Source organism: Bactrocera neohumeralis, chromosome 3, assembly GCF_024586455.1.
Source record: "Bactrocera neohumeralis isolate Rockhampton chromosome 3, APGP_CSIRO_Bneo_wtdbg2-racon-allhic-juicebox.fasta_v2, whole genome shotgun sequence".
NCBI classification, from domain to species: domain Eukaryota; kingdom Metazoa; phylum Arthropoda; class Insecta; order Diptera; family Tephritidae; genus Bactrocera; species Bactrocera neohumeralis.
This window is the reverse complement of record NC_065920.1, coordinates 7,980,757-8,002,012: the sequence shown is the minus strand read 5'-3', so window position 1 is coordinate 8,002,012 and position 21,256 is coordinate 7,980,757. Positions and strand designations below refer to the sequence as shown.

Here is a 21,256-nt window from a genome sequence, read left to right as displayed (position 1 = left end):
AACTGTCCCATTTGATAAATCAAACAATCACCAAGTAAGTGACTTTTGACATGCTATGGCTTTAACACTACGATAAGCACCCTCGGCTGTGGGTGCAGAAATATAAACCAGCTGTGGCCTGTACATTTCCAAGCTAACTTTTTGCATATTTTGATGAACTTCAGATTATTAGAGTTGCAAATTCCCGGTCGGAACTATGACATGTTAATTATTAGAACTTTTGATTGAATATTTTATTTACTTTACTTTCCGGTCCATATACGAGTAACGGTACTGTTAAAAACTACTATAGGTGCTATAAACCATTAACTAAATCTAACAGAGACATACAAATTTTACACCCGAAATGGTATGAAAGGGCTTTATGAGAGCCGGGGTAAAAATGGGCATGGTATTGCCCACTTTTAGGTAAAAATCACACATCTTAGTACGTGATATACTTCTGACATTTTTATATCACAGCAATTGACATAACTGGGTACAACTTTTCCTTTAGAGTATGTCACCTTATGACCAAAAATTGTCCAAATTCAACCAAAACTGCTTAAGCCCTCAAATACCAGAAATGTAGACTCGACTCCAGTACCTATAGTTGACTTTTGACCGAAAATATCAGTCAATGTATGAGATATACAATTAAAATTCAGAGAAAATCCTCTACTGATAATATGGCTGTGTATTAAGAAGGGTTGAATCGGGTCAATACTCCCTGAGTCCCCATATATCTAATATAAAACTTACGAGTGAATTTATACCGCATATATCGGCCAATATGTGAGTTATCTCAATACAAAGAGCGCGTATTTTAGTCATAACAACGTATCTTTGTGCCTAAAATAGATAAATTTGAGCGAAATATTGACCTAGCCCCTATCTAACTAATATCAGAATTTTCGAACTAACTTTACTCCATTAGAGTGGTGATTGTATGTCAGGAATTTTATAAAGCCCAGGGAACATTTTTTAGTATGTGGCAAGTTCAGAGTATGTATTGCTGGCAAAAATAGATAAAATACTACTCCAACTCTCATATTTTCCTGAAGGAGCTATATGCTATAGTGGTCCGATATCGGCCGTTCCAACAAAATAACAGCTTCTTGGTGAAAAAAATGTGTGCAAATTTTCAGATCGATATTTGAAATACTGAGACGCTATATACAGACAGACGGACGGACAGATCTACATGGTTACATCGACTTAGCTCGTCATGCTGATCATTTGTATATATATATATTTCATAAAGTCTCCGGCGTTTCTTTATATATAATATATAATGTTCAGGGTATAAACATACAGGGCGAATAAAATCATGCTACTAAAAACTCCTTTTTATATTCTAAATACTCACTGCACCACATAATCGTTCCTGCAAGGGTTAAACATGCCCACAACATATTAAGGTCCCCTACTATTTGTCAACGCTTTGTCGTGATGAATTTATACACATTTTTTTCGAGCATTTCCCACGCCTGTTAGTAGACTACGCTAACAGTTCGCAATTACATCGCCAAGTGTGAAAATGTTCGTCTTACGACGGATATTTGACAATCTTCTCTGTGCCGACGATTTTTATGATATCGTACAACCGTTATTCTTCTTCACACATCTCCTCGGCATTTCATCGCACGTCGTAGTTACGAATGAACGCGGCGTCAAGTCTTTGGCTTTCTCACGATTTTCTTATATTATTCTCATAGTGAATACGGCTTTTTTCGCCTATTGCAGTTTTTATGCGGTCTTCATTTGGAATGTTGGAGATACCGAAAATTCGGTTTCTGGACATGTCGTAAACACTACGCAAAAATGTATAATTTTAGCAAGCTGCACTGCGGCATTTGTTATTTGCGTAATGAATTTTCGATGTAGGCGGCTACTATTGCAAATTTGTGTGACTTTTGCAAAGTTCGATAAGAATTTTTGCCGGATCGGCATACATTGGAATTACGCAAATATATTGTCAAATTTGTTTTGTCTCCTATTTTTTTTGAATTTATTTCTCCTTACTATTTTCATTAGTTTCATATGGTTTTGGGTATACAAAGCTACTCCGCCTTTGCCGATGATGCTTGTTACGTTGGCGGCACCGATTTGCTTATATTACGCACTTTTCATATTTAACTTTTTATTGCTGGGGACGGAAGTGAGATTTGACGCATTGAATGAGGTAAGTTAGATAAGATAAATATAAGTAAAACATATAAGGCAGACTTAGTTCGGGTATGACCGAACTTTTTATTCAACGTATCGTCCCGACTTCTTTTTATTCCCGTACGTAAACTAAGTAAACGTGTTTTGACACCTGAAGTGGCGGTTGATGTGTGTTAGTGTGAAAAGTGCATCGACAAATGGTTCTCACCTATGCAAAAGTGTAATAGGTCTTAACTGAGATTACTTTTTTTTTGTTCTCTAATACGGGAATAAAAAAGGCAACCATCGTAATGGCATGATATCAGCGGTTCCAACAAATGAGCAGCTTCTTGCAGAGAAAAGAATACGTGCAAAATTTCTTATCGATATCTCAAAAACTAAGGGATTAGTTCGCATATGCATATACAGACATGTCTATATTGACTAAGACATATTGTTCGTTTATATATGTATACTTGTGGATCCGGCTAAACACGTTGCTTTGGTATACATCTTTTACTACAATATATAAGAATCCAGGGGATTGTAATTGAGGTTTACTTTTAAATATGTTCATACAAATAAATGCCAATGGAAACATCTGTCAGTTCTAGTTAAAAAGGTTCTTTACCGAAATTACGAACCTTGGTTAAATTTACAAGAACTTAACTGACAAATGGCTGCTAACCTAATATTGAGAAAATGGCCCTTAAGATTTGGCATTTTACTGAAAATTATAATTACAGTTGAACTTTCCTAACTCGAATCACCATAATCCACAAAAAAACTTCGGGTTATGGCAGGAAATTTGTATGATTTGACTTCTATTGCTAATTCAAGAGTTCAAGTTATGGAGAACTTCGAGTTATAGAAGTTTGAGTTATGGAAGTTCAACTGTATTATATTTTTTGGGGGATTGTGAATAGATGCGTATGCTTACAAATATATACAGTGAAATCGCCCACAGGCACTGACGAATGAGCTTTTCTGTCCTGTTATTAGAGTTGCCCGTTGAGCGTTCATTTAATTCAGCTTTCACTGTATTTCTTAATTATGAATTTGTTTTGACTATCTTATCTTGTAAGTTGCTTCTAACTGGATACAGTGTGCTAAATTTTGCTAAAATCGGTCCAGTAGTTGAGAAGTCCATCGCGGACAAACAACGTGACACGTAATTTTTATATATTGATAAAGATATTTTATAGAATGGGTGTTACAAACTTCGAGGCAAACTTAATACACACTGTTCAAAGTATAACCAAGGGAAACAAATGGAATGGCTAATAAAATTGTGCAATCAAAGAAGATACAACCACATTGTGACCCCCAGAAATCAAACCAAAAAATGCTATTCAATTAAACTATAAACTTGCAAGCTTACAATGTTGGGGTATTGGTTGTCGAAAAAGTCTTTTCGTATCAACAGATGTCGTTGCAGTCGGATATATCCAGTGCTACTAGTCACATTGTGTTATACCATATAGTATTGGGAAGATGAGATTATATGTAAGTTTCATTTAACCAAAAACTTAAAAAAAAATAAATTCGGGGAAGTTGAAAAAAAGTTACTACTGTTCAAAAGTGAAGAAATTCGCTATATTTTGAAATTTTCGTATAAAAAAGGGAAGAATGCCACGCAAAACACCAATAAAATTTGTGAAGTGTACAGAGACGATGCTGTATCGATGTGAAACCACGCTCTGATCGACCTGTCGTTGAAAAAGTCTATGAAATTATGGAAAAAATTGACCAGGACCATCACATTAGCAGCCATGACATCGCTAAAGAACTTAACATTAATCATCAAATGGTTTTGAACCATTTAGAAATGGCCGGCTACAAAAACAAACTCGATGTTTGGGTACCACATGAATTGTCTGCAAAAAATTTAATGGACCGAATTAACATCTGAGATCCTTTACTGAAACGAAATGAAATCGAACAATTTCTGAAGCGAACGGTAACCGGAGTCGTAAAGTGGATCAAATACGACAATAATGTGCGAATAAGATTATGGTCCAAGCGCGGTGAAGCTTAACAAATGGTCGCAAAGCCAGAATTGACGCCTCGAAAGGTTAGGCTGAGTGTTTCAGCCTGGTCGAACGATTGAACCTACATTTTACTGTCAACTGTTGAGATTGAAGTAAGCAATCGAAAAAACGGCCAGAACTGATCAACAGAAAGGGCTTCATCTTTCATCAGGACAACGCTAGACCACACACATCTTTGATGACTCGGCAAAAATGGAGAGAGCTTGGATGCATCCACCATATAGCCCTGACCTTGCACCATCGGACTACCATTTGCTTCGGTCTATGGAGAACTCTCTTAATGGAGTGAAGTTGGCTTCAAGAGAAACCTGTGAAAATTACTTATCGCATTATTTCGCCGAGATCCAGAAAAGTTTTACACTGTTGGGATAGTGTCTTTAGCGGAAAAATGGTAGAAAGTGGTGGACCGAAATGGTACATATGTATTCAGTTCATTAAAGAAATAAAACAAGCAATGTAATAAACAAGTGTTGTACACTTTCTTTAGAGGCTGACTGTACATATACATAAGTATGCTATATATAGCAACTGCAAAATATTAATTAATGTTATCCTTGAGATTTGCAAATGTGCTGCGTTAAAATACTGTGTTGCCACCTGCACGGAGCTGTTGCCAAACTTATTATTATTACACCAACAGTAACAGCAAAAATAAGCAAAAAAGCTTACCCAAACCACCAGCATAATGACTAAAAGTTAATAAAAATGTGGTTATGTGTATACATATTGACCAAATTTAGCGAATTAGAAGATTTAACACCAAAAACTTATAAAAGCAACGGTATTTCAATGATTTTATGGCACGCCACAGGCGATGGAGGGCAACCACGCACGCATACAGACACACATGTTTAAAACAAAACAAAACAAAAGTCTTACACAAAAATATTGAGTTACACACAAGCGTATGTAAATAATGAGTATGAACAGAAAAACCTAACGGTGTATGCAATATACATATGGCACCCGCCTCAACAAGTGTGCTCACTCGTATTTACTTACAACAGTTACTATGCAAAATGCAACCGGCTAGCAACATGACCGCAAATAATGGAATGACTTACAAACCTTACAACAAAAAGCAACAACAACTTGTACATACATTTGTAATACCGTTGGTTGTAACAGTGAAGCAGTTAATTGCTCAAGGTCATGCAAATGGCATGAGGCTCACGGCTATTTTTGTTTCTCTCCTTTTATAGACCTTCTATAAATATCGCTTTATCATTGCTGCAGATTACAAATATGTAATATAACGGGTAAAAAATGGTGTGTAACGACAAGATTGTTATACTCTTGCAACATTTTGCTACAGAGTATAATAATTAGTACAAAATTACGAGTATGTAGATGGACGTAATTGGACCACTGCCACGCCCATAAAACACCATTAACCGAAAACTTATAAATTGCCATAACTAAGCACTTAATTAAGATATAAAACTGTAATTTGACCAGGATATCGCAGATCGAACAAAACTGTTCAAACCCTTAGGTACCGAATATGTGAACCCCAGTATCTATAGTTGACTTTTGACCAAAAATATCGGTCAATGCGGATGGTATGCAATTGAAAATCATAGCGAATCCTTTCCTGACAATAGGAATTCTGTGTATCAAAAATCGCTTGAATTGGATCAATACTTCCTTGAGCCCCCATATATTTAATGTAAAGATTTTCGAACTTCCAGGTGACTTTATGCTGGGTATATCGGCCAATATTTGAGATATCTCAATGAAAATTACAGCACATGTTTTGCTTATACAGTTAATCTTTGTGCCTAAAATATATACAGTTGGGCGACAAGTTGACCTAGTCCCATATAATTAGGATTTTTAAACATCCGGCTGACTTTGCTCCATATAATTGGTGAGTGTGTGGGAGGTAGTACTTTAATGAAATCTTCGGAAATTTTGTTTATTATGTGGCATGATAATAATTTGAAGATAAAAGATTAGAAAATATTCGGTTGCACCCGAACTTAGTCCTTTCTTATTTGTTTATAACATAAAAGAGTGTAAAGGGATCTCTACTAGGTTTTAATCGGTCAGTTTGGCAGCTATATGCTTTAGTGGTTTAATGGTACCAATCTCGGATCGTGTTCGACGTCGCCTTTCCTTGAACAATTATTTAGGCCAACTTTTGTGAAAATGTTATGTCAAATAATAAAGCTTTCTATACAAAAATTTGTTATAGCGGTACGATATTAGCATTGCCCGCAAATGAGCAGTTTCTTGGGGAGGGAATGATGTTTGCAAAATTTAAGAACGGCATCTCAAAAGCTGTGAAACTACTTTGCGTATATGCAGACAAACGGATTGATACAGAGATTTTATAAGGTCTGACTATAAATGGTGCTCGCATAGTGACAATCCAAATTACAGAAGTCACTCGCAAATGCACTAAGCACCAATTCTGTTTGTTAGTAGTCACTTTTTCTAATTGCATATTCTAATGGATAAGCAAGTGGCTTTTGACATGCCACGATTTGTAGATTACTATACTGATTAATTGATGGTTTAAACGTGTATACTGTACAAAATAATTCGCGTAGTCAGTTTAAATAAGAGAATAATAGTTGGTTTTGTGGATATTTCTACATCAATAACCAAGCAGCTGTCATATACTATTTGATCAATTTCCTTTCCATTTCACTTTCCTCCACAAAAGCTTGGAAATTTTTTAACTAATTAGCTTTATGAACTAAATGTAAAGGACTTGCATATTCCAAATTGGAATCACTTTTCAAATTATCACTATTTGTGACTGACTAATTAAACAAAAATTAAACCCATCGGATATCATAAATTATTAGCAATTTTTTTTCTATATATGTATTATTATATATTTTCTATATGTATATTCCGGGTTCTTGTTTGTCACTATGTATTTAAAATATGAATTCAACTTGAATGCCCCAATATTCCTACAAGGGCACAATTTTTAATGTCGCATGTGATTTATTGGAGTCTTTGTACGCACACCTACTCGTGGCATAATGATTATATATTATAAAAATTTATTCCGAGCTTTCTCCACGTCTATTGGTAGACTTCGCTGTCAGTTTGTGATTACAGAGTAAACAGTGAAAATGTTCTCGTTGCGACGGACATTAACACATCTAAACTCTAACGACGAATATTATACAGCCATTCAACCTTTATTCGGCATCACGCATCTACTCGGCGTTTCATCTTATGTCGTGGTTACGAACAAACGAGGCGTAAAGTCATTGGCAAAATCACGATTGTCATATATTGTTTTAATACTTTTTTTGGCTTCCTCTGTCTACAGCAGCGTTTACTTAGTACCTGCCAAGTCTACATTTATTGGAAGTTTCATGAAATTGCATGTTATAGATGGGTTCGAAAAGACTCTACTCCTGTTAAACCTCACTGGGAATGTCTATATTTTAATAAGTAACATTGCCAGAGGACGGCAACTACATTGGCTTATGAAGCATTTTTTAAAAATTGATAGGAAATCTGGCCGGATTGGCATACAATGGAATTATAGAAAAGTATTTTACAGCGTGATTTGGCGTCTAATACTCACCGTATCGCATCTCTCGATTGCGTTGATCATTTATATAATTTGTTCTTATCGTTTAAATCCAATTATGAATAATTATCCAACGATGCCATTAATTTTTGTGATGTTTATGGGCATGATTGCTTTCCAATTTACAATTTTTTTATGCGATTTTTTAATGATGTCGACGGGAGTAAGAATGCAGGCACTGAATGAGGTGAGTTTGGTTTAATATAAACAAAAAATTTAAAAACACATATTCTTTAATTTCAAAATTTATACGAAGACAAGTTAAGAAATACTTGTTCTTTTTTATGTGTTTTATAAATATTATATATTTAAGTAAGATATGGAATGATAGGCAGTTTCAAGATCCCATCTCTGTGCCAAATTAGTGCTTAGTTATGGTACTTTAAAGATTTTCGATTTTAATGGTATTTTGTTATCTCAACTTTTACAACTTCCACAGAGAGACAGACGGTCGGATAGACAGTCACTCGGAGACCAATTTGTTTCCTCATCGTGATCATTTATATATAGGACTATTATATTCTTTTGCAACATGTTGCAAGAGTATAAAAAGAAACAAGGAAAAACGTACTCGACCTATAATACCTTTCATAAATACAAAATATTCCATGCAATAACTTTTTTCTGAGCGGTCAGTTGGCAAACATAGAATTGTCTTAGAGAGGATAAGGCTGTCATTCGGGCAATAAAAAATTACCCTTTTATGTCTGCAACATCTATTGCACGGCAATTACGGTTAAATAAATACCGACAAGGTAGATTCCGTGCTTTAATTTCGTCCCACACTGTACTATATATGATTTATAAGATATCCAAGATACGCTATTGAGGGTGTATGTAAATATAATGAATTCAAGAATTACAAACGAAGATTTAACTCCAAAACAGTAGATGGAAAACATGCACAACTACATACAAACACCTTGTGTTTACAATAGTAAAAAAATATTGAGCTAAACACAACCATATGTAAACAGTGTGTAAAAGCAGAAAAAACTAATGGTGTCTGCAGTGCATTACACCGGCTTCGGCAACAGTACACACTCGCATTCACTTACAACAGTTACTATGCCGAATTTAGCCGGCTAGCAACCACAAACACATTAGCATTGGAAGGACTTACAACTTTACAACAACATATACATATGTACACTTGTAATACTGTTGGTTGTAACGTGAAATATCAGCAAAGTATGTTAATTGCTCAAGGTCATGCAAATGGCGCGAGGCTCACGGCTATTTTTGTTTCTCTCCTTTTTTAGACCATCTATAAATATCGCTTTATCATTGCTGCAGATTACAAATAATATAACGGGTAAAAAATGGTGTGTAACGACAAGATTTTTATACTCTTTCAACCTTTTGCTACAGAGTATAATAAATCACCTAAAACTATGCGAGATAGATATACTTATATATTATATATACTTTATACATAACTAAGCACTTAATAAAAATATAAAACGGAAAAAGTGGACGATGCACACACGCTGCACTGTTTGAATTATAAAATCAAACTGTTTGATTTGTAAGATCAAACTTTTGAACTCAAAAAAGATTATTTATTCCTTACCTCTGGTGGGGGGAAATAAAATGACCTTCATTGAGTGAGAAATCTTTCATTCTGATTTTATTTAGCATTTTCACTTATTTATATACAATTTTAAGAACTATCTTAACTATCTTAATATATGTGTATGTGTGTATGTTCATATGTACTATATGTAGCATATTGTTTATGCTACATGGTATGGTATTGTTTTCAAGTGCACATGTTGTGTGACCTTGGATTTGTTTTAATGTGAGTACATTTACAGACAGTTGCTACAATGTATTCTAAGAACCCATGGGTTATCATATGTAAACATCTTATCCTTTGTAATGTTTGTGTTATTGTCTGTTGAATGCTATTGTTTTGCATGACAATGCATTTTTAGTATGTGTTTATGTTTATGTGCATGTATGTTCAATATATTTGAACATAGATATCTAATAATAGTGGACTGTATCAATAGTAAGATTTAATAATATATAAACGTTTTTAAATATAATGTTGTTGTCCGTCCTTTGGCAGCAACGAACATGTTCAATTTTGAACAGCACCGTCCACTTTTTGGTGAAATCATATATCTCGAAGTGAAAAATGAGCGAAATCGGACCACAACCACGCCTACTTTCCATATAACAATATTGTAAATTCAATTTGATTCTTTCACTTTCCAGTACACATATCAGGACTATTAATTCCTTTAAAGTATGACATCTTATGACCAAAAATTGTCCAAATCCAAACAAAACGGAATATGTGGAACCCTATATCTTTAGTTGACTTTTAACCGAATATATCGGACAAAATCCTTTCCTCAACGACAGAATACTTTCCTGACAACAGTAATTCTGTGTTTCACAAATCGATTAAATGAGCCCCCATATATCTAATATAAAGATTTTCGAACTTCCAGGTGTCTATATACTCTACATACAAGTATTTTGGCCAATATTTGAATTATTTCAATGAAAATTACAGAACATATTTTACTCGGAAAATTGTCTAAAATAGTGTGCCTAAAATAGATACAATTGGGCGAAAAGTTCACCTAGCCCCATGTACTTAATATCTGGTTTTTCGAACATCCAGCGGACTTTGCTCCTTATGATTGGTGAGCGTGTGGGAGGTACCTTAATGAAGCCCTCGGTTTAGTATGTGGCATGATAATAGTTAATAGATAAAATCGGGTCTATACTACCCCAACTCCCATATGCTACATATAATGATTTTTGTTTTTCTAACAAACCTTATGGTGAATATGACGGTTAGTGTATGAGTTATAAAGAGTAAATGTATATTTAAAATTGCATAGATTCCAGAGAATCGGCGCTGGTTGACTTTTTACGTCTTAAAGTATTTCTCTGACTTTGATTCTTGCAAATTGCAAGAGGAAAAAATGTTCGGTTGCACCCGTACTTAGTCCTTTCTTACTTCTTTATAATATAAAAGGGTGTAAAAGGATCTCTACTAGGTTTTAATCGGTCAGTTTGGCAGCTATATGCTTTAGTGGTTTAATCGTACCAATCTCGGATCGTGTTCGGCGATTGTCGCCTCTCCTTGAACAATTATTTATGCCAACTTTCGTGAAAATGTAATGTCAAATAAAAAAAGCTTTCTATACCAAAACTTGATTTAGAGTGACCAATTTGTATGGCGATTATTTGTTACAGTGTTACGATATCAGGAGTGCCCGCAAATGAACAGTTACCCTGTTAAAGATATATGAGATTAAACCCGGAATAAATGCATAAATTCATTATTTTATGGCATTGTTTTTTATTCAGAGGTTAAGAGTCTGAAAGCATAAACAAACAAAGAGCTTGCATAGTGGCAGTTCAAATTACAAAAGCCTCTCTTAAATGCACTAAGCACCAATTCCGTTTGTTAGTAGTCACATTTCCTAATTGTACATTCTAATAAATAAACAAGTGGCTTTTGACATGCCACGATTTGTAGATTACTATACTGATTAATTGATGGTTTAAACGTGTATACTGTACAAAATAATTCGCGAATGCAGTTTAAATAAGAGAATAATAGTTGGTTTTGTGGATATTTCTGCATCAATAACCAAGCACCTGTCATATATTTGATCAATTTCATTTCCATTTCACTTTCCTCCATAAAAGCTTGGAAAATTTTTTAACTGATTAGTTTTATGAACGAAATGTTAAGGAGTTGCACATTCCCAGTTGGAATCACTTTTCTAATTATCACTATTTGTGACTGACTAATTAAACAAAAATGAAAATCCGATTTTTGAAAGACACAAGAAACCATGTGATATCATAAATTATTAGCAATTATTTTTATATATATTATATATTTTGTATATATTCCGGGTTCTTGTTTGTCCCTATGTATTTAAAATATGAATTCAACTTGAATGCCCCAGTATTCCTACAAGGGCACAATTTTTCACCAGCAAATTAACGTCGCTTGTGATTTGTTGGAGTGTTTGTATGTATAGCTGCATGTGGCACGATGATTATATAATAATTATAAAAATTTATTCCGAGCTTTCTCCACGTCTATTGGTAGACTTCGCTGTCAGTTTGTGATTACAGAGTAAACAGTGAAAATGTTCTCGTTGCGACGGTCATTTACACATCTAAACTCTAACGACGAATATTATAGAGCCATTCAACCTCTATTCGGCATCACACATCTACTCGGCATTTCTTCTTATGTCGTGGTTACAAACGAAAAAGGAGTAAAGTCATTGGCAAACTCACCATTTTCATATATTGTTTTAATACTCAATTTGGCTGTAATCGTCTACTGTGGTGTTTGCATAATACGTTCCAAGTCTACATTTATAGGAAATTTCGTGGTCTCGGATTATACAGTTGTGATCGAAAAGGTTTTATTCTCGTCAATCTGCACTGCAACTGTGAATATTTTAATAAGGAACATTGCCCGCAGACGGCAACTGCATTGGCTTATTAAGCATTTTTTTAAAATTGACAGGAAATCTGGCCGGATTGGTATACAATGGAATTATAGAAAACTATTTTACAGGGTGATTTGGCGTCTTATACTCAGCGTATCGCACCTCGCGGTTATTTGGACAATTAATGTAATTTGTATAAATCGTTTAAATGTTCATCCAACGTTGCAGTTATTTTATGCCAGCTTAAGTCTCAAGATTGCTTTTCAATTTACATTTTTTTTATGCCATTTTTTAATGATGTCGACGGCACTGAGAATAAAGGCATTGAATGGGGTGAGTTTGGTTTAATATAAACAAAAAATTTAAAAAACACATGTTCTTTAACTTCAAAATTTATACAAAGACTAGTTAAGAAACACTGGTAGTTTTTGATATGTTTTATAAATATTATAAAAGGAAGAAACTATCGGGAATTTATAAATAAAACGAAAATTTTTCAATCATCATCCAAATTTATTGGGTCAAATTATTGAATCCGTTCCGATCGAAAAACTTAACAATTCGATCGAAAATTATTACAATGAAATCATTGAAACCGTATCGAAAATTAAGTTTTCGATGCAGTTGAACTTACTTGCCGACTCGATAAAATACATTCCATGGCGCTAATTTCGAAATCTGTGAAACCGCAAAATCGAAAATATTCGTCGAAATTTATCCGTTGATGAGTGAACTGCGTAAATTGGCAAAAGTGGAGCATTTGTAAGTATTTATGCAAAAAAATACCTGAGAACGCATTAAATTATGTTTTAAATGTGTCATTTAGAGAGAAGAAACAAAAACACACAAACAAAAATCAATTTGAAGTACCGGTGGATATTATGAAGTTGCACCCAGACATAGCCAAAGGATTTTCTCAAAGAGCACCCGCGGATATAAATGCTTTTTGTTAAAAAAGTTAATTTTGAAAAAGCCTAACCACCATAACATTCAGACTTGAGAATTCTTTGATTGATTGGGCCATATTTATATTGAAGTCCTTTCCAATAAAATGTTGATAATTGCCTGTGGCTAAGAAACGTAGATATGCAGCAAGTTTCATTTTTGGAGAAAGAGAACCTCGTCTTTTGTCTTTTCCAAATTCATTTTCGCATTCCCCCAAAATGTGTATAAATATAATAATATAATATAATAATATCCGTATAAATAAAATGTTGTTTTTGTTTAGCTTAAATAATTAAACTCACTTATAGTCATCCATTTCCAACACGTCTTTTGAAATATTCCTCAAATTTCTGCGCTCACGACGAATGTTTACACTATTTTCATCATCACTATTACTTAAATATAATGCTTGTATCCATTTTAAATATTTGTAAAAACGAACAAAAAAGCCAAGACAATTTATTTAATTTTTCAAATTGCTGAAATTTGTTGATACGATAACACAGTTTACTTAAGGCACCCCCGCTTTAGAGGCTTCAAAAAATCGATTTTTTGGAGAATTTTTTTGGGAGGGAAAGAAATAAGTTATCAGAGCGAAATTTCTAGGGTCTATAGTATATATTTAAACATCATCTGTAAATTTTTTGAATAAGAAATCTTCGGTACTCTGCATCTGGAAAGCAATTTCCCGATGCATTTCGCATGTTCATTTGTCGCACGGCGGGCAGGATGCAGACCGCAAATAGTTTCGGAAATAAAAAATACAAAGAGATTCATATTTGTTAATAACGTATCTTCTAGTTAAACTAAAAAAATTCCAAAAAACAAATGTAAGATTTTAAAAAAAATTTAAAAATTGAAAAAGTGGCTTTTGAGCCAATAAATTTTACTTTATGTCGTTTAAAAATATGTTCAAACTTGAGTTTTCTTAGTTTTTTTAGTTTAAATAGAAGATAGTTTAATGCCAAAGATAATAAACTTTGCCAAAATTCCATACGACGTTTAGTTTTTTTTCTATCCTGCCCGCCAATTAAGAAAAATCGTAAAAATGAACAACCGAAAAATGGCGCGTCAAAGTTTTCGCTTCTGCCCAAGCGCTAATATATCTGCTAGACGCTCGGTCACTATTCTCCTTCTAGCTTCGAAAATACTTCGAATTCCCATCTATAACTTTGGGGACATATTCTTAGATAATTTTTGAAGAGATTTAAGCAAAACAGAAAAATTCGAAAATTAAGGTATGGAAAAGCAGGTTATCGACGGTATCAATGATCGCATGAACATTTTCGATCGAAAATTCTTTCCGCAACGAATTCGATTTCGATGCGGATTTAATAATTAGACCCATTATATCGCCTTCAAAGTAACATCATTTGAAGCAATGCACATGTGCCAACGCTTCTTCCAATCATCAAAACATTTTTAATAGGCACTTTCCGGGATAGCCTTCAATTCGAAGCGTGCTCCCCGAAGTAGATATTTCAGTGTGAAGAATAAGAAAAAGTTACAGGAGGCCATATCAGGTGAATGCGGTGCTTGCTCAATGATATTTGTTCAGTGTTTGGCCAAAATTTAACACGAATACGTTAAAAAAATTTTAAAATTTGACAAATACTACTGAGGTCGACTGACATAAACAACTGCTGTAAACACACTGGTTGACAGATCACGCTAATTTTTGGCATCATAATGAAGGCAGTTGAACCAAACCTAAAAAAAATTTACCTCTCTTCCATATAAGCGGAAGAAGAGGGGGGAAATGAAGAATACCCGATACTTTCTTATTCAGTTTCAGGACCCATTTTTTTAGCTAACCGGAAGAACGAAATTTTTACTCGCGATATGTGAGTTAAGGAAAGTTGAGAACAGAAATAATTGACACTAAACCATATCGCACTCAAAGAATGTCAACTCAAAATATTCAAAAATGCATTTGCTTAAGTTTTTATTGTTTCGCAATAATGATCCTCAAACTATTGCTATATGGTAAATAAATCTCTGATTTCGTAAAGTTGAATCATTGCGCCAAAGTAGATTTACAATTATTATGACGAATCTTTTCATAACAAGGGAAGTGGTCTTCTTCATAGGTCTGGTGAAAGGAGGTGCATCAGTTTTGCATTAAATTAATCTATTCGAAATTAGAGACATTAAATTTTATATCCGAGATGGTATGAGAGGGATTTGTGGGAACTGGTATGAAAATTGGCCCCCACTTTTAGGTAAAATCACATAACTTGCGACCCGCCTGACCGATTTCAAGAAAATTTGGTATGTGACATTCCCCTAATATCCTATGTTACAGTGTGCAAATGGGCAAAATCGGACTTTGCACGAATAGCGTATTTGAGGTGTGCCAGCTTGTGCCTAGGAATCGCGTAAATCGAACCAAAACTGTTCAAACCCCTAGGTACTGAATATATGGACTGAATAGTTGGGATATACAATTGCCATTCAAAGAGAATCCTTTCCTCATCCTCCATGTATCAAAAATGATTTGAATCGCGTCAATATGTTCAAACTTCCGGGTGGATTTATACCGCATATATCAGCCAACGTGCGAGTTATCTCAATGAAATTAAGAGAGCGCGCCTAAATGATATAAACTTGGGCGAAAACTTGTCCTAGACCCTACATAACTAGTGTCAGATTTTCGAACATCTGGCAGACTTTACTGCATATGAATGGTGATTGACCGAATTCGTCGGTCAGTGTATGAGTTATAAACATGTATGAATAAGGTAAGGTTTTCATGGTAAAAAATGACGTTTTTGCGAATTTATTTCTTAAGTATGGATTGAGTAATTTTATTCGAACCGTTTGTGCACTATTGAGCACCTTTTTGACAGTCTATGTTAATTTTTTTATGCAGAAATATTGAAGCATAAGCCGGTTACAGAGCTTCTCCCACAACGTCTTGAGAAAAAAAATTATATAAATATAAAAGGCCAAGAAAAATTTGCCAAATTATAATCAAATCTTCCCCCCATCGTTCTTTGATAATTTTTTTTTCATTTAAAATTTTTTGGCAGCCATTTATAATGAAAACTGTTATTTTCCACTAAAAAATTCCGCCATTTTATGAGTGGAAAACACACTTAATGTAAAAAAAAATAAAAATTGAAAAACGATGGGGGGAGGTATTTTATATGTCAAAAATGTGTACAAAGTTTGAAATAAATCGGCGAAGTAGTTTTCAACACTGATTTTGAAAAAGTAGTTTTGAGAAAAATGCGTGTAAATTTATAAACTAAACAAATGACGGAAAAAAATTACCCTATATTGTCAAAAGTGTGCTCTATAATGTACAAAATGACCGAATAAAATTACTCAATCCATATTTAAGAAATAAATTCGCAAAAAAATTCTTTTTCTTACCCTAAAACCCTTACCCCCCACCCCTTAAAGGGCTGGGCCGCGCCCATTTTTCAAAAGCCCACAGGTGCTTGTAACTAAAAGAAACCTCTGTACCAAATTACAGTATTTTGTGGGCGTGGCTGTGGTCCGATTACGCCCATCTACGAACTCGTCCTGTTTTTTGTCAAAGAACACATGTACAAAGTTTCATCAAGTTATCTCAATTTTTACAACTTGCATAGACAGACAGACGGACGGACAGACGGTCACTCTGAGACCAATTCGCTTCGTCATCGTGATCATTTATATATAGGACTATTATATTCTTTTGCAACATGTAGCAAGAGTATAAAAAGAAACAAGGAAAAACGTACTCGACCTATAATACCTTTCATATATACAAAATATTCCATGCAATAACTTTTTTCTGAGCGGTCAGTTGGCAAACATAGAATTGTCTTAGAGAGGATAAGGCTGTCATTCGGGCAATAAAAAACTACCCTTTTATGTCTGCAACATCTATTGCAAGGCAATTACGGTTAAATAAATATCGACAAGGTAGATGCCGTGCTTTAATTTTGTCCCGCACTGTACTATATATGATTTATAAGATCTCCAAGATACGCTATTGAGGGTGTATGTAAATATAATGAATTCAAACGAAGATTTAACACCAAAACAGTAGATGGAAAACATGCACAACTACATACAAACACCTTGTGTTTACAATAGTAAAAAAATATTGAGCTAAACACAACCATATGTAAACAGTGTGTAAAAGCAGAAAAAACTAACGGTGTCTGCAGTGCATTGCACCGGCTTCGGCAACAGTACACACTCGCATTCACTTACAACAGTTACTATGCCGAATTTAGCCGGCTAGCAACCACAAACACATTAGCATTGGAAGGACTTACAACTTTACAACAACATATACATATGTACACTTGTAATACTGTTGGTTGTAAAGTGAAATATCAGCAAAGTATGTTAACTGCTCAAGGTCATGCAAATGGCGCGAGGCTCACGGCTATTTTTGTTTCTCTCCTTTTTTAGACCATCTATAAATATCGCTTTATCATTGCTGCAGATTACAAATAATATAACGGGTAAAAAATGGTGTGTAACGACAAGATTTTTATACTCTTTCAACCTTTTGCTACAGAGTATAATAAATCACCTAAAACTATGCGAGATAGATATACTTATATATTATATATACTTTATACATAACTAAGCACTTAATAAAAATATAAAACGGAAAAAGTGGACGATGCACGCACGCTGCACCGTCCACTTTTTGGTGAAATCATATATCTCGAGAGCCGACCAATCGATTTCGACCAAATTTAGTACATGGCATTTTTATGTCACAGTGAAAAATGAGCGAAATCGGACCACAACCACGCCTACTTTCCATATAACAATATTGTAAATTCAATTTGATTCTTTCACTTTCCAGTACACATATCAGGACTATTAATTCCTTTAAAGTATGACATCTTATGACCAAAAATTGTCCAAATCCAAACAAAACGGAATATGTGGAACCCTATATCTTTAGTTGACTTTTAACCGAATATATCGGACAAAATCCTTTCCTCAACGACAGAATACTTCACTGACAACAGTAATTCTGTGTTTCACAAATCGATTAAATGAGCCCCCATATATCTAATATAAAGATTTTCGAACTTCCAGGTGTCTATATACTCTACATACAAGTATTTTGGCCAATATTTGAATTATTTCAATGAAAATTACAGAACATATTTTACTCGGAAAATTGTCTAAAATAGTGTGCCTAAAATAGATACAATTGGGCGAAAAGTTCACCTAGCCCCATGTACTTAATATCTGGTTTTTCGAACATCCAGCGGACTTTGCTCCTTATGATTGGTGAGCGTGTGGGAGGTACCTTAATGAAACCCTCGGTTTAGTATGTGGCATGATAATAGTTAATAGATAAAATCGGGTCTATACTACCCCAACTCCCATATGCTACATATAATGATTTTTGTTTTTCTAACAAACCTTATGGTGAATATGACGGTTAGTGTATGAGTTATAAAGAGTAAATGTATATATAAAATTGCATAGATTCCAGAGAATCGGCGCTGGTTAACGTCGTACGTCTTAAAGTATTTCTCCGACTTTGATTCTTGCAAATTGCAAGAGGAAATAATGTTCGGTTGCACCCGTACTTAGTCCTTTCTTACTTGTTTATAATATAAAAGGGTGTAAAAGGATCTCTACTAGGTTTTAATCGGTCAGTTTGGCAGCTATATGCTTTAGTGGTTTAATGGTACCAATCTCGGATCGTGTTCGACGATTGTCGCCTTTCCTTGAACAATTATTTATGCCAACTTTTGTGAAAATGTTATGTCAAATAATAAAGCTTTCTATACAAAAATTTGTTATAGCGGTACGATATTAGCATTGCCCGCAAATGAGCAGTTTCTTGGGGAGGGAATGATGTTTGCAAAATTTAAGAACGGCATCTCAAAAGCTGTGAAACTACTTTGCGTATATGCAGACAAACGGATTGATACAGAGATTTTATAAGGTCTGACTATAAATGGTGCTCGCATAGTGACAATCCAAATTACAGAAGTCACTCGCAAATGCACTAAGCACCAATTCTGTTTGTTAGTAGTCACTTTTTCTAATTGCATATTCTAATGGATAAGCAAGTGGCTTTTGACATGCCACGATTTGTAGATTACTATACTGATTAATTGATGGTTTAAACGTGTATACTGTACAAAATAATTCGCGTAGGCAGTTTAAATAAGAGAATAATAGTTGGTTTTGTGGATATTTCTACATCAATAACCAAGCAGCTGTCATATACTATTTGATCAATTTCCTTTCCATTTCACTTTCCTCCACAAAAGCTTGGAAATTTTTTAACTAATTAGCTTTATGAACTAAATGTAAAGGACTTGCATATTCCAAGTTGGAATCACTTTTCAAATTATCACTATTTGTGACTGACTAATTAAACAAAAATTAAACCCATCGGATATCATAAATTATTAGCAATTTTTTTTCTATATATGTATTATTATATATTTTCTATATGTATATTGCGGGTTCTTGTTTGTCACTATGTATTTAAAATATGAATTCAACTTGAATGCCCCAATATTCCTACAAGGGCACAATTTTTAATGTCGCATGTGATTTATTGGAGTCTTTGTATGTACAGCTGCACGTGGCATGATGATTATATAATAAGTATAAAAATTTATTCCGAGCTTTCTCCACGTCTATTGGTAGACTTCGCTATCATTTTGTGATTATAGAGTAAACAGTGAAAATGTTCGTATTGCGACGGACATTAACACATCTAAACTCTAACGACGAATATTATACAGCCATTCAACCTTTATTCGGCATCACGCATCTACTCGGCGTTTCGTCTTATGTCGTGGTTACGAACGAACGAGGTGTCAAGTCATTGGCAAACTCACGATTTTCATATATTGTTTTAATACTCAATTTGGCTGTAATCGTCTACTGTGGCGTTTGCATAATACGTTCCAAGTCTACATTTATTGGAAATTTTATGGATTCGGATTATACAGCTGTGATCGAAAAGGTTGTACCCTCGTTAATCTGCACTGCGAATGTAAATATTTTAATAAGGAACTTTGCCGGCGGACAGCAACTACATTGGCTTATCAAGCATTTTTTAAAAATTGATCGAAAATCTGGCCGGATTGGCATACAATGGAATTATAGAAAAGTATTTTACGGAGAGATTCGGCGTCTCATGTATATCGTATCGCAATTCTCGATTACTTTGGTCATTAATATAATTTGTTCATATCGTTTAAATGCTTTTCCAACGTTGCAGTTATCTTATGTCATCTTAAGTGTCATGATTGTTTTACAATTTACAATTTTTTTATGCGATTTTTTAATGATGTCGACGGGAGTGAGACTGCAGGCATTGAATGAGGTGAGTTTGGTTTAAAATAAACAAAAAATTTAAAAACGCATATTCTTTAATTCCAAAACTTATACAAAGACTAGTTAAGAAACACTGGTAGTTTTTGATATGTTTTATAAATATTATAAAAGAAAGAAACTATCGGGAATTTATAAATAAAACGAAAATTTTTCAATCATCATCCAAATTTATTGGGTCAAATTATTGAACCCGTTCCGATCAAAAAACTTAACAATTCGATCGAAAATTATTACAATGAAATCATTGAAACCGTATCGAAAATTAAGTTTTCGATGCAGTTGAACTTACTTGCCGACTCGATAAAATACATTCCATGGCGCTAATTTCGAAATCAGTGAAACCGCAAAATCGAAAATATTCGTCGAAATTTATCCGTTGATGAGTGAACTGCGTAAATTGGCAAAAATGGAGCATTTGTAAGTATTTATGCAAAAAAATATCTGAGAACGCATTAAATTATGTTTTAAATGTGTCATTTAGAGAGAAGAAACAAAAACACACAAACAAAAATCAATTTGAAGTACCGGTGGATATTATGAAGTTGCACCCAGACATAGCCAAAGGATTTTCTCAAAGAGCACCCGCGGATATAAATGCTTTTTGTTAAAAAAGTTAATTTTGAAAAAGCCTAACCACCATAACATTCAGACTTGAGAATTCTTTGCGGTTAAAATACAGAGGTTTATCTCTTGACGGGGCCATTATCTTTACGTGAGTTCCATCAACTGCCATTGCCACACTAAGAACTTTTGATTTTCCAAAAAAAATATGTTTTTGCTCTAATTCATTGCTG

General features: G+C 34.2%; 2 protein-coding genes across 3 annotated transcripts in view; one reads left to right on the top strand and one right to left on the bottom strand.

The window, feature by feature from the left end:
- Positions 1-21,256, bottom strand: part of LOC126752225 (uncharacterized) — a 119,931-nt gene that overhangs the window by 57,595 nt on the left and 41,080 nt on the right. The window lies entirely within an intron of this gene.
- The window catches only part of LOC126752216 (putative gustatory receptor 28b), a 49,371-nt gene continuing 39,971 nt past the window's right edge, over positions 11,857-21,256 (top strand). Inside the window, exon 1 of the mRNA XM_050462857.1 lies at positions 11,857-12,515. Coding sequence (XP_050318814.1) covers positions 11,871-12,515 — 645 coding nt within the window. The 5' untranslated portion in view covers positions 11,857-11,870. The remainder of the gene's footprint in view (positions 12,516-21,256) is intronic.